The following is a 12,930-nucleotide window of genomic DNA, read 5'->3' on the forward strand; positions in this document are numbered from 1 at the left end:
AAAAAATGAAAAAATAGGAGAGAGAGAGAGAGACTGAGAGAAGAAAATGAGAGAGAGAGAGAAAATAAGAAGAAGAAGAGAGAATTTGAATACAGTGAGAGAATTATAGTGAGAGAAAATATAAAATTTAAAAGAAAAAAAGAGAATTATAGAGAGATGAAATATAACATTTAAGAGAGAGAGAGAGAGTAATAAAAAATGAAAAGAGAAGAGAGAGGGAGGAGAGAGATAGAGAAGAAAATGAGAGTGAGAAAAGAAGAAGAAGAGAAAGAATTTGAACACATAGAGAGAATTATAGAGAGAGAAAATATAAAATTTAAAAGAAAGAGAAAAATAAAAATTTAAAGAGAAAAAAAGATAAAGAAAAAAGAGATTTTAAAAAAAATAAAGAGAGAGAGAGAGAGAGAGTGAGTGTGTGTGTGTGAGAGAGAGAGAGAGAGAGTGTGTGTGTGTGTGTAAAATATACAAAGAGCAAAAAAGAAAGAAGAGAAGAGGGAGGGAGAGAGAGAGGGAACAAAGAGAAATAGAATTATAGAGAGAGAAAATATAAAATTTAAGAGATAGAGAGAGAGAAAAAGAAAAAAGGAAAAGAGAGGAGAGAGAGGGGAGAGAGACATAGAGAAGAAAATGATAAGAAGAAGAGAGAATTTGAACACAGAGAGAGAATTATAGAGAGAGGAAATATAAAATTGAAAATCTTACTACTATATTATTTTAGCTATAGATTCGGAAAGCCCCGAACCTCCAAAGGGCTTCCCGAACCTGCCTCATTTTCCAAACCTCTCTCCCCTTCCTCTCCCCTCTTTCTCACGTGTAATATCTCATTTTCTCTTCCCCCTCCCTTTTTTCATTAAAACCTCCCCTACCCCCCCTCACCTTCCTTTTTAAAATTAAAACCCCCTCCCCTCTCTCACACACTTATAATCTCTCTCTTTCTTTTCCCCCTCCCATTTTAAATTAAATTCCTCCCCCCTCTCTCTCATGTGTAGGGCCTATGTTCTCTCTCTCTCTCACTCACTCACTCACTCTCACTCTCACTCCTTATTTTAATTAAACAAAAAGTTTACATTTAAAAGTTTAATCTAAGAGAGAAAGAGAGAGAAATATACAAAGAGCAAAAAAGAAATAAGAGAAGAGTGAGGGAGGGAGAGAGAGGGGAAACATAGAGAAAGAGAATTATAGAGAGATGAAATATAAAATTGGAGAGAGAGAAAAAAAAATAAAAAAGGAAAAGAGAGGAGAGAGGGGAGAGAGAGTCAGAGAGAAGAAAATGAGAGAGAAAGAGATATATATAAAATAAGAAGAAGAAGAGAAAGAATTTGAACACATTGAAAGAATTATAGAGAGGAAAGATAAAATTTAAAAGAAAGAAATAGAATTATAGAGAGATGTAATATAAAATTTAAGAGAGAGAGAAAAAGAAAAAAGAAAAGAGAGGAGAGAGGGGGGAGAGAGAGATAGAGAAGAAAATGAGAGATAGAAAATAAGAAGAACAAGAGAAAGATTTTGAACACATAGAGAGAATTATAGAGAGAGGAAAGATAATATTTAAAAGAAAGAGAAAAAGAAAAAATTCAAAGAGAAAAAAAGATAAAGAAAAAAAGAAACTTTCTTTTTAATTAAAATAAAGAGAGAGATATATATACAAAGAGCAAAAAAGAAAGAAGACGAGAGGGAGGGAGAGAGAGAGAGAGGGAACAAAGAAAAAGAGAATTATAGAGAGAGGAAATATAAAATTTAAGAAAGAGGGAGAGAGAGGAAAAGAGAGGAGAGAGATATAAAGAAAAAAATGAGAAGAAGAAGAGAGAGAATTTGAACACAGAGAGAGAATTATAGTGATAGAAAATATAAAATTTAAAATCTTATTACTATATTATTTTAACTATAGGTTTGGAAAGCCTCGAACCTCCAGAGGGCTTCCCGAACCTCCCCCCTTTTCCAAACCTCCCTCCCCTTCCCCTCCCCTCTTTCTCACATGTAATATCTCATTTTCTCTTCCCCCTCCCTTTTTTCATTAAAGCCTTCCCTACCCCCTCTCATCTCCCTTTTTAAAATTAAAACCCCCTCCCCCTCTCTCTTACACTTATAATCTCTCTCTTTCTTTTCCCCCTTCCCTTTTTAATTAAATTTCTCCCCCCTCCCCCCCTCTCTCTCATGTGTAGGGCCTAGGTTTCTCTCTCTCTCTCTCTCTCCCCTTATTTTAATTAAACAAAAAGTTTACATTTTAAAGTTTAATCTAAGAGAGAGAGAGCGAGAGAGAGCAAAAAAGAAAGAAGAGAAGAGGGAGGGAGGGAGAGAGAGGGGGAATAGAGAGAAAGAGAATTATAGAGAGAGAAAATATAAAATTTAAGAGAGATAAAGAAAAAGAGAAAAGAAAAAGAGAGGAGAGAGGGGAGAGAGAGATAGAGAGAAGAAAATGAGAGAGAAAATAAGAAGAAGAAGAGAGAATTTGAACGTAGTGAGAGAATTATACAGAGAGTAAAGATAAAATTTAAAAGAAAGAAAGAGAATTATAGAGAGATGAAATATAAAATTTAAGAGAGAGAGAGAGGAAAAGAAAAAATGAAAAGAGAGGAGAGAGGAGGGAGAGAGATAGAGAGAAGAAAATGAGAGAGAGAAAATAAGAGGAAGAGAAAGAATTTGAACACAGAGAGAGAAAAAATAAAATTTAAAAGAAAGAGAAAAATAAAAAATTTAAAGAGAAAAAAAGAAAAAGAAAAAAATAAACTTTCTTTTTAATTATATATATATATATATATAGCAAAAAAGAAAGAAGAGGAGAGGGAGGGAGAGGGAGAGGGAACAAAGAGAAAGAGAATTATAGAGAGAGAAAATATAAAATTTAAGAGAGAGAGAGAGGAAAAGAAAAAAGGAAAAGAGAGGAGAGAGGGGGGAGAGACACATAGAGAAGAAAATGAGAGAGAGGAAATAAAAAGAAGAGAGAGAATTATAGAGATATAAAATATAAAATTTAAAAGAAAGAGAAGAAAAAAGAGGAGAGAGAAGGAAAAGAGAGGAGACAAAAAATTAAGAGAAAGGGGAGACGAAGAAAATGGGGCGGAGAGAGAGAGAGAAATGACAAGAAGAGAGAGAATATAAACATAAAGAGAGAATTATATATAGGAAAAATATAAAATTTACATACTTTAAGAGAGACTGAGGGGAGGGAGAAGCAAGTGAAAGAAGAAGAAGAAGAAGAGAGAGAGAGAGAAAACATGTAGAGAGAATTATAGAGAGAGAAAAGATAAAATAGAGGAGAAAGAGAGAAGGAAGAGAGAGAGAGAGAGAGAGAGAAGAAGGAAAAAAAAAGGAAAAAAGAGGAGAGGGAGAGAGAAGGAAAAGAGAGGAGAGAGGGGAGAGAATAAAGAGAGAGAGAGAGATAGAAGAAAAGAGGGGAGAGAAAAAAAGGAGAGAGAGAGTGAGAACCAAGAGATGAGAAAAAATAAACTAAAATAAAAGGCAAAGAAAGAGAGAGAGAGAGAATTAGACATAGGGATTTTGGAGAGAGAGAGAGAGAGAGAGAGAGAGGAAAGAGAAAGATCAGAAATGGATTGTTGAGTGAAGTTGCCGTGCGATAGCATAGCTACTTCGCTCATTGCTTCGAGGCAGTGAAGCTACTGCGAAGCGGCTTAGCGTTCCGTGCGTGCGAAGAATGCTAGTATTGATTATGGTGGCTTAATCATTGGGATCCCTTTCCCAACATGCCTTAAACAAAAACATCCTTGCTACAAATGGTCACCTCATCCATGGTCCAACAAAGTTGTTAACTCAACCCCCCGGCCTCCAAGTACATAACCACCTCTTATGGGAACAATATGCGGAAATTGGAGAGGTTGAAAGAGTGGAATAACAATCACCATTGAGCAAAAAAAAAAAGAGCATAAATATGCTTTATGAACTTATGGAGTTGTGCATTGTTGAACCACCCCAAGTGCACCAATTTCTTCCCATTCGCTCACACACACATTCTCTCACTCTTAGATTGCTATCCTTTGATAGTTTGCTTTTGCTTAATGCATATGATCTTTTAAGAGCGTCAAGCATCCCCAAGTACATACTCAACGACCGCAAGTACATAACCACCTCTTATGGGAACATGGTGTAAAAAGTAGGAGAGATTTGAAGAGTGGGATTAACAAACAGCACCGAGGAAGAAAACAGGCAAGTATAAATATGCTTTATTGAACTTACGGAGTCGTGCACTGTTGAACCACCTAAGTGCATCCTCATTCTCTCTCTCTCTCTCTCTCTCTCTCTCTCTCTCTGCCTGCGAGTCCGCAGTCTTTTCCCCTCGATAGCCTGCTTTTGCTCATGAATATGATCTTATCACAGCATCAAGCATCGGGCGCATTTCTCACTTCGTCTTCCCCCTTGCCTTCTCTTTCCAATAGTGCTGGCCATTTTAACAACAGCAAGCGCATGATATGCAGATCGCCCGTCTTTGTCTCGCACCGTCCTGCTAGCGCTATTAGCCCGTACTCTCCTTCGGCTTCCCTTTTCCCTCACAACTCCAGCGGCTCCAACAAGCCAATGAAGCCTGGCCCCGATGAAAGCGGCCTCTTAGCCTACTCCAACACCAGCTATGTCGCTCCCTTGGAGTCCCCCTCCGGCTCTTCCTTCATCGTCAGGCCCCTCGCCGAGATCCTTCGTGACCTTAACAAGCGCGTTCCTGAGCAGGTCCTCAAGGAGAGAGGAGATTCCGGCGAACCTCGAAAGTACATTCCCTGGTATGCCCCTTCCCTTCCCTATGCCATAGCGGTCATATGTTGCTTATTGACTGCGTGCATTTTGTATGAAGACGTGACAAATGTCTTCTTATGCACTGTTTGCCCGATGAATGTGCATACCATCACATATTGCATCGCGATCGTATGCAGTGCTCTGATATCGCATAGGAGTTGACCGCGTTTTGGATGGACATTTGTGTGCTAGAATAGCAATGATTGTGTCACACCTACTGCGTCAATACGATTGCACATCTTTTGACGGGTCTGTCTAATAAAACGAATCAAGCTACCATGCCTATTTCATCTCGACCTTAAAGTAATATGTACATTGACCTTGTATTAATATGCCTTGGGATCCTAAATCAATCCTTGATTCTGATCAATTCTCATTTAAAGGCAACAGCAGTGCGGACCCTTTGAAATTTTTAGCTGTACTAGCCCATGGAAGCCTCAGCCTTGCGGAAGGACAAAAAATTGTCAGGCTGCGGTGCATTGGCATATGACATCAACACTGCTGTTCAGCATTATGGTGCAATGTTCTCAGTAATTATGGACCAAACAGCTATCCTTTCAGCATAGTAATGGAAGTTCCAAAGAAATGTTCATGAAAGGCCTTATGCTTGCACTCGATCCTCCTCAGCAGGGAATGTGCAGCAGCAAGGATTTATCTCAGAGCAAGCTCTCATGCTGCAAATTCAGTAATAAGTAGGGTGTCGGTATATTGGTTGTGCAAGTGTCTCTGCGTCTTCTCTTTCTGATTTTTATTTAAATCAAAATCATGTCAGAGAAGTCAAAAAACTAATCTTGGCTCTACTGGTCAGCTGACCAGTGGTTTACCTGCATAATGACTTTCTGTTAGCAAATGCTACTTTCAATCTGATAGCAAGTCAACAGTCTCTTTTATTTGCTTGTACTCATGGGTTTCTCTTTGTATTTAGTGTTAATGCATATCAAGAACTAAGTCTGGGAATGTAAGAGGATAGGTTGAGGAGAGTTCAGAAGATCTTTATTCAAGCAAGTAGCCTCTTCTCACTACTGCTGCAGTTTCAGCATTGAATCCTTTGCATAGAGGGGTTATTATTGCAGTTTCAGCGTCAAGTCTTTTGCTTAGAGGTGCTATTGTTGCAGTTTGAGACATAGAGATGCTAGGGAAAGAACCTTCAACTTTTGCAACATGCACACATGGTAGGATGTTTAGGGTGTTATGTGTACAGGTTGCAACTGACCTAGCATAAATCAGTTATTCCAATATTGGTACTATTCAGACAGTCGGTGTGACATGCTGTAAGTCTTAAGTCATCGTAAGTTTTAGAAGTTAATTTGATAAGTACAGCTTGAGTTACTAAAGAACTAGGTTTTATTTGTGGCACAATTTTGCAAAGGAAGCTTTTGCACCAATGGGCATCTATAAAGTTAGAAATAACAAGAGAGAATCTTTTCGGCATTCCATATTTATTTTCTGGTTTAAAGATAAACATATCAGTGAAATTCGTACTTATCTTAGGTTTTGACCTATTTTCTATTTTGCTTGGTGCGTCCATGACTTCCATACATCATTGTTTGCGTATGAAATCATCATTGGACTATAATTCAGGCCCTAGACTCTGATCATGTGTGGCCCTAATTTTAATGTAATCCTAAGCCTGGTCTTTTTGAAGCACAAGAGAATGCAATCACCCTCGGCCAACTCCACATGTCTATGGTGATTGTTTGCCAGTCTCTTATGCATTTCTTGCGACTTTTGAAGAGCTCTCTTTACTTTCTTCAACACTTTCATCCATACTCTCAACATTCCTATTTGCCTCTTTATTTTTTTATTTTTTTGGGTGTTATGCAAAAAGGTGGAACCACTTGGCACCTTCAACTATCTCAAATGGAGCCTTGTGTAAAGAAACGGTCTGCCAAACATAGAGAAAATGCAAAGTGTGTGATGATATGTGGAACACTATCTGTAGAGTGCTGAATGAGAATGAATAAATAAGAAGGGGGATAATACAATCAGCAGTCCTGGAACCTCATTTCTCAAGGATCAGGGTAGAGGTGATTGAGAGTGGTGTTGGTGTTGGACTCCAAACAGTTTCCAAATTGCAGCAGCAGCAGTTTCACAGGCTGAGATAAAGATGTTGATGCAGTAGAGGGAGCAGTGTGCAGTCCTCCAAAGTCTTTGGCAAACTCGGATCAAGATGGGGCAGCGGTGGATGTAGGCACCAGCAATGGAAGCACAGCTGTGATCAAGTCAACAGCACGTGTTGCAGCTAGGAGGAGTGAGAGAACTGCTGGGAAGCCTGGAGAAACTGAAAATGCAAGCTGTAATGATGATGTCAACTAGCTGGATGGGGTCAGAGTTAGGAAAACACAAGTCTAAATCAGTTTGCTGTGCAGGTCACCTTACTGGAACAGAGGGTATGCAGCAAGGATGGCCTGGTTACCAGCTCGTAGCGGGTTGTGGCAGGCTGTGTGGCAGCTGGACACTTGTTTGATATTCTTGATTGATGGTGATGCCCTGCAGACGGGCAGTAAGCTGAGATGGAGCAGCAGCGGCTTTGGATGGCGTGTGGGGCCTGGGCAGCTATGAGGATAGAGGGCTGATGGCTGAGGGTTGAGTGGGGAAATGATTAGGGATGAAGGAAGAACAAACAACAGATACTATTTATAGCTTATTGGGGCTGTTTTAAGGAGAACGAACTAGGGATTAATGCATCGTAATTAATTTTTAGTGCAAACCCCAATGCTAGTGGCTCAACATTCCTTGGTCCAAAAAGTGTTGGCAGATGTCAGTTCACGTGTGAGTCAGTGCATGAATAGTAGGGTGGGCACATTATTTATCAGTTTTTACTTGTTGACGCTTGATATATTGGGGCTAGATTGTGGCCAACTAAGCGTTTATTGCTGGCCAACCTCCTCAATTATTCATCATCAGCATACTTAGACATTTGCAGGTCTTGGTCAAGAGAGGGAGCCAATGCCAATGCCCACTCAGCCCGTGACTCATTGTTGTCTTGTACTGTCCCTTGTCTTGATATATGGATTCCATTTCCTAAGCATTCTTCTTATGGGTTCTCTTTGTAGTGTTCATTCTTTTCTTTGTAGTCTCTCTTTTGTCTTTTGTGTTGTGTAGTCTATTACAATAGATTCTTATGTTTCCATCATTGTATCCACTTCTAACAAGATGTGTCCAAGACAGTGAGTAGGTCACGACTCACATCTCCACCCTCTTTGATACTTGAAATGTCCCACCCAAAGAAATCAAGGTTTTGGACCAAGGGTTCCTTGATGGGCTATCCAAGGTATAGTTGCTGAGGGTTTTAGAAATGGAAGGTATGAAATGGGCTTTCGAAGTTTTGTACAAGTTTCTTAAAAAATATACTTAAGTTCCATGGGCTAAAACAAAACGTATATTAAAGACGATTCAACATTTTATACAAAATCTAAGTGAACAATCAACAAACCAACAATTTACATAATATATATATGGTACACCGTATTCTACAATTCATTTTCCAGAATTCAGATTTCAAATTTCATGAATATAAAAGAAGCATGATGCTATAGATTTGGTGAAACATATAAACTGCAATCAATCAGAATAGCAATAATAATCTATGTCTCGATAGGACATCAAAATGAATCCATGACCATGTGACATGAGACTTGTCACATGAATAATAAAAGCTTCTAATAAGCATATTCAAATTCAAATGACAATGAGATTAGAAATCCCAAGTTAAGTACCATAAATCTTGAGTCCTAAATGAACGAATGTAAGGAGTTACTTTTAATAGGCCATAATGGATGACTAGATTTGACTTTAAAAGTCATTGATTGATTCTTTAATAAAATGAGTCAACAAAAAATATGTGAGTATAAAGATCAACTTGGATGTTTCCTATCTTTTCAAAATGCCTACCTTTTTCATCTATTAGTGAATCCAATCAACCACTCCTTGACAAGGTTAAAAGGGAGACATGCTTACATAGTACAAAGAGTTTTTGTGAGAGTGTGCAATGGAAGAGGAAACACGATCATGGAGAGACATGGGAAGAGAAAGATTGCAATGAAAGAAGAAAATGGAAGAATAAATTTTGCATTGAATTCGAAAAGAATGGTGAATACAAGGATTGATAAGTTGCTCTAATCACATGGTTCAGCTATGATTGGCTTAGGTCAAGTGTAGGGCAATCCAGGCTGTAGTTAGAGGGGGTTAGTGTGTCAATTTGCAGCCCATATAAACTAATCCATGTACTCATCTGAGCATACCAACAATGTCTTTCACCATCTGTTGCTAGTTGTCGAGAAGAGGCCAAGGCTAGCTGTTGGCATCGATCTTGGGGGAGCTCCCATAGTCTATGTATGAAAGTCACTACTTGGACCAAGGCCTCAACCACCATGGCTCTCAACTTAGCTTTGATAATCTCATGTGGGATTAAGCTCTTTGCTCGTATCATATGTGAGATCATCATGACCAGTGATCTTTACATATGCTCCCACCCATCATAGTATTCCTTCTGTGGCTCATCCTGGTCTCCCAGAGCTTGTCTCCTTGCATGGAAGAGACTCTGACCCCAAATAGCTGCCCCATATAGGGGAGTGGGTGTAACCAAGGTGTCAAAAGGCCATAGTTTGGTGCGCAGTTCATGAAATTGTATGTGAGCACATTGTCTCTCCAATGCACCTAAGGCTGCATATGCTTTTGCCAAACGAGCCTTCGATGTCTCTCTCCAAGAGCCCAAATAAACATACTGCTTGACCATCCCCACTGGCTCTCCATTGAAAGCAAAGTGGTGCTCAGCTCTCGTCATCCAATGAGCTGAAGTGTTAAATACCATAGCTTTAGTTTTCCCAAGTACAATATCATTTGCGTCAAGCAGTAATGGTATTAGTACTCCAGCTAGGCTAGCTTTGGGCACACCAGTTCTGTCCACATATTCTGAAATTTCATCTATGTATAGCCCAAATATTGTCGGTGAAAGTGGGCAACCTTGTTTCACCCAATGGTGCTATTGATTGTATCTGAGATGCCCTTAGGTGTCCGTACTCTGCTTGTCATTGTCTCAATAAGGTATAGATACCCTAGTGTATGTGAAACCAGCCTTCCTTACGTGGATGGGTGGTGAATCCCTAATTATAAATTAATTACAGCAGCAAACAATTAATGCAAATCTGAAAATACAAATTTACCTACTGATCTTGGACAATGCACACTTGATTGGCCCCAAAATTGGCGCCCCTTTTGGTATTTCTTTAGCTTTATTGAAGAAGAAGTTGATTTACAATGGGATTCTCCCGATCCCCTTCGCAATCCAAACTCCCCTTGCTGTCCAAAGTGACCAACAAGTCTTCAATCTATTTTGCCCCTTGATTTGGGCACTTAATTGGCCTTCACCCACTTCATAGACGATGGAAATGCCCCAAATTCAATGGTTGGCTAGTCCTCCAGCTGAATTTAGCTGAAATTCACCTTCAGCCTTGAAAAATCCAAGTCTTGGAGCTTTTTTTTTTGGCACGCTTCTTGAGGCTGCTGCTAAACCCTAATTTTTGCTATAAATTAGGGTTTATAGCAGAGAAATTTGTAATTTCTCTGCCTCCAAGGGTCCAAATGCTGAGATCTTTGGAACAAGGTTGTGAAATGGTTGGGAGATGAGAGAGAAAGCTGTAGAGAGAGAAAATTCAGAGTTTTGTCGCGAAGAATGAGTGAAAATCAATCAAATGCAGCTGTTGTCCTGGCACAACAGCATGTAGATGCAAAGAACTGAAGAAAATCAGTCATTTACTACTGCTGCCCTATCTCAACAGCCTGTAGATGCTGTCACCTGCTGTTGATTGGTCTTCTCCTGCCCCTGGCTGCCTCAAAAGTTCCTCCAATACTGCAAATCAGACCAACAGCATCTCCCTCTCTCTTGCGTAGGTTGAATATACTAAAAATGCCTCTCTCCAGCCTCTAAAGACGTTTTTCAGTCTTGCATGGGCATTTTTGACAAGTGGCAACCTTCTCCAAATGGTTTTTCCAGCATTATCCATAGTTAAATATTAATTTTCAATCTTTAAATATTGAAAATTAATCTAATAATTATTTTGGTGCCTTGAAAGATAATCTGACTAGCCAATAATTAAATTGGCTAGGCATCTTCCACTCTCGAGAGTCTCTACACCATCTTTGAACATTAGATTGGCGTTAGGTGCCATTAAACGCCACTTCTCTAGTGTTACCACAACTGACACTTATGGCCAAATGAATGACCTAGGCCAACAATTGGCACCAGATACCACCAAGTACCTGTGCGGCATAACGTATAGCAACTTTTGCCTTTGACATTTCGTGATTTCCTTGGGTCTCGGGCTCGTAAATTTACTTTAACCCCAGTTACATCTCATATGTGCAACATTTACTTAACCACGTGATTAACAATTAATCCACATATTAAGTGATGTTTCAAAAATACATGTCCTCATGATAACTCTCCCCCTTGAAATCCTTGCAATTGTCCTTGATTGCATTGCCAAATGCATCAAAAGCAAAGTACTGCACCAGAATTTTCCATAGGGCATCATAGTCAACACAACATTGCGCATTGTTGTTCAACCATTCCATACGTCCAATATATGCTGAAAATTACCAGCCAACATAACATAACATAAGACTCACAAAGAATCTCAAAAACAGTGTCAGATTATCATGTGACATGTCCATTTCTCATGAGCTCAACTCATCTGGCAAAACCAAACCATAGCATAGCATAACCAAGCATAAACCATGGCTAAAACATCAATGGCATCATAACATATACTGTTGTCCATGGAACTAGATGTATATGTAAACCATTGAAAACTGAGCATAATTTGATCATAAACTGATCACTTGCTGATCTGAGAACTGATCAAAAACTGTTGCAAATGTGACCCCAAACTGATCACAAACTCATTGCAAAAACTAACCAGCAATCAATGCAAAAACTGATCCAAAAAGTAACCATAAACGGTTCTCAAGCTGATCAAAATTTGAGCTGAATACCACTTAATATTAATGATTATATGCTGAAAACCAACATTCGATAATCAGCCCTTGATGATCATTAATTGATGCTACATCAAGCATAACCAATGCGATACCAAGCATAACTGATTACACACCGAGCATAACAGATGCAAATGTACAGTTTTAGAGCTGTAGTGAAAACCATACCAATCTGCATACCAAACATAGTGACTAGTACACTAAATAGTGATCTCTTGACAAACATATTGTTAAGCTACAGTACCCTGAATGTATGCTGAATACATTCGAGATCCACTACTTCTAGAGCTGTCCATTATTGAGGAGCGGAGGTGCTAGCTCCCTCACAAGCATCAGGTAATACTTTTTTGGACCTTTGCTCTACTGAACCTGATTGAGCCCGAGAACTAAAGTCGGCTCTAACTGGAAAGCATCAAGGTAAAGTTGCAACAACTGAGGATGGTCTGTCAAGTCATCCTCCTCCATCCATTTGGCATCCATTGGTGAATAATTCTGAAACTTCACCAAGTACCTTCTGGAAACCTTATCCATGATCTTCCTCTCTTTGTGTGCCAAAACCTGCTCTGGCACCAGTATTTCATCGAGCTCTTCATCCTTTGGCTGAATTTTAGTAGAGACATCCTCTGGCACATCTCCATGAAAAGGTCTAAACAAGCTCACATGAAAGGCATTGTGTAACCACCAGTGTGGAGGCAATTTTAGCCTATAGTATGCATCACTGATCCTCTCCAACACTCATTTCCATTATCACTTTTATCCATAGTGAAGACTAAGTAAGTTGAAAGATGATTTTTCATTACTTTGGAAATAGCAGAAGTAGATACAACAGGGACAGATTCCCCTTTCAATTTTACATCCAAAGTATGAACTTTACATTTATGGAAGAGGATCACACTCTTATCATGAGTATCAATCACTGCATGCACACGATGACACCAAGGCATACCAAGCAAGACATCACATCTTTCCAATGGAGCAATAAAGAACTCTTTGCTGTCCACATAACTTTGAATGTGTAAACGAAGTTTTCCAATGATAGGAGTGACCAGCTCTGCATGTCCCTTGCATGCCATACCAATCTCACCCATGGGCCCCATCTCATCCTCTTCGATGCCTAAATGGGCTGCCATATCAAGAGAGATGAAATTTGACCGTGCCCTTGGATCAGGAAAAATCAATGCATGCTGATCT

The 12,930-nt window shown here is 39.3% G+C and overlaps 1 protein-coding gene across 2 annotated transcripts in view; it reads left to right on the forward strand.

The window, feature by feature from the left end:
* The first annotated feature begins 4,205 nt into the window (after positions 1 to 4,205).
* The window catches only part of LOC148031371 (DNA repair RAD52-like protein 2, chloroplastic), a 69,451-nt gene continuing 60,726 nt past the window's right edge, over positions 4,206 to 12,930 (forward strand). Inside the window, exon 1 of one of the 2 annotated variants that reach the window (XM_087684895.1) lies at positions 4,206 to 4,727. In XM_087684895.1, the coding sequence (XP_087541021.1) occupies positions 4,312 to 4,727 (416 nt within the window). In that variant the 5' untranslated portion in view covers positions 4,206 to 4,311. The remainder of the gene's footprint in view (positions 4,728 to 12,930) is intronic. The other variant, XM_087684894.1, reaches the window with a different exon arrangement.

The sequence above is a fragment of the Lygodium microphyllum genome, chromosome 9, assembly GCF_053477565.2.
Source record: "Lygodium microphyllum isolate KBCC chromosome 9, Lygodium_microphyllum_v1.1.10, whole genome shotgun sequence".
NCBI classification, from domain to species: Eukaryota; Viridiplantae; Streptophyta; class Polypodiopsida; order Schizaeales; family Lygodiaceae; genus Lygodium; species Lygodium microphyllum.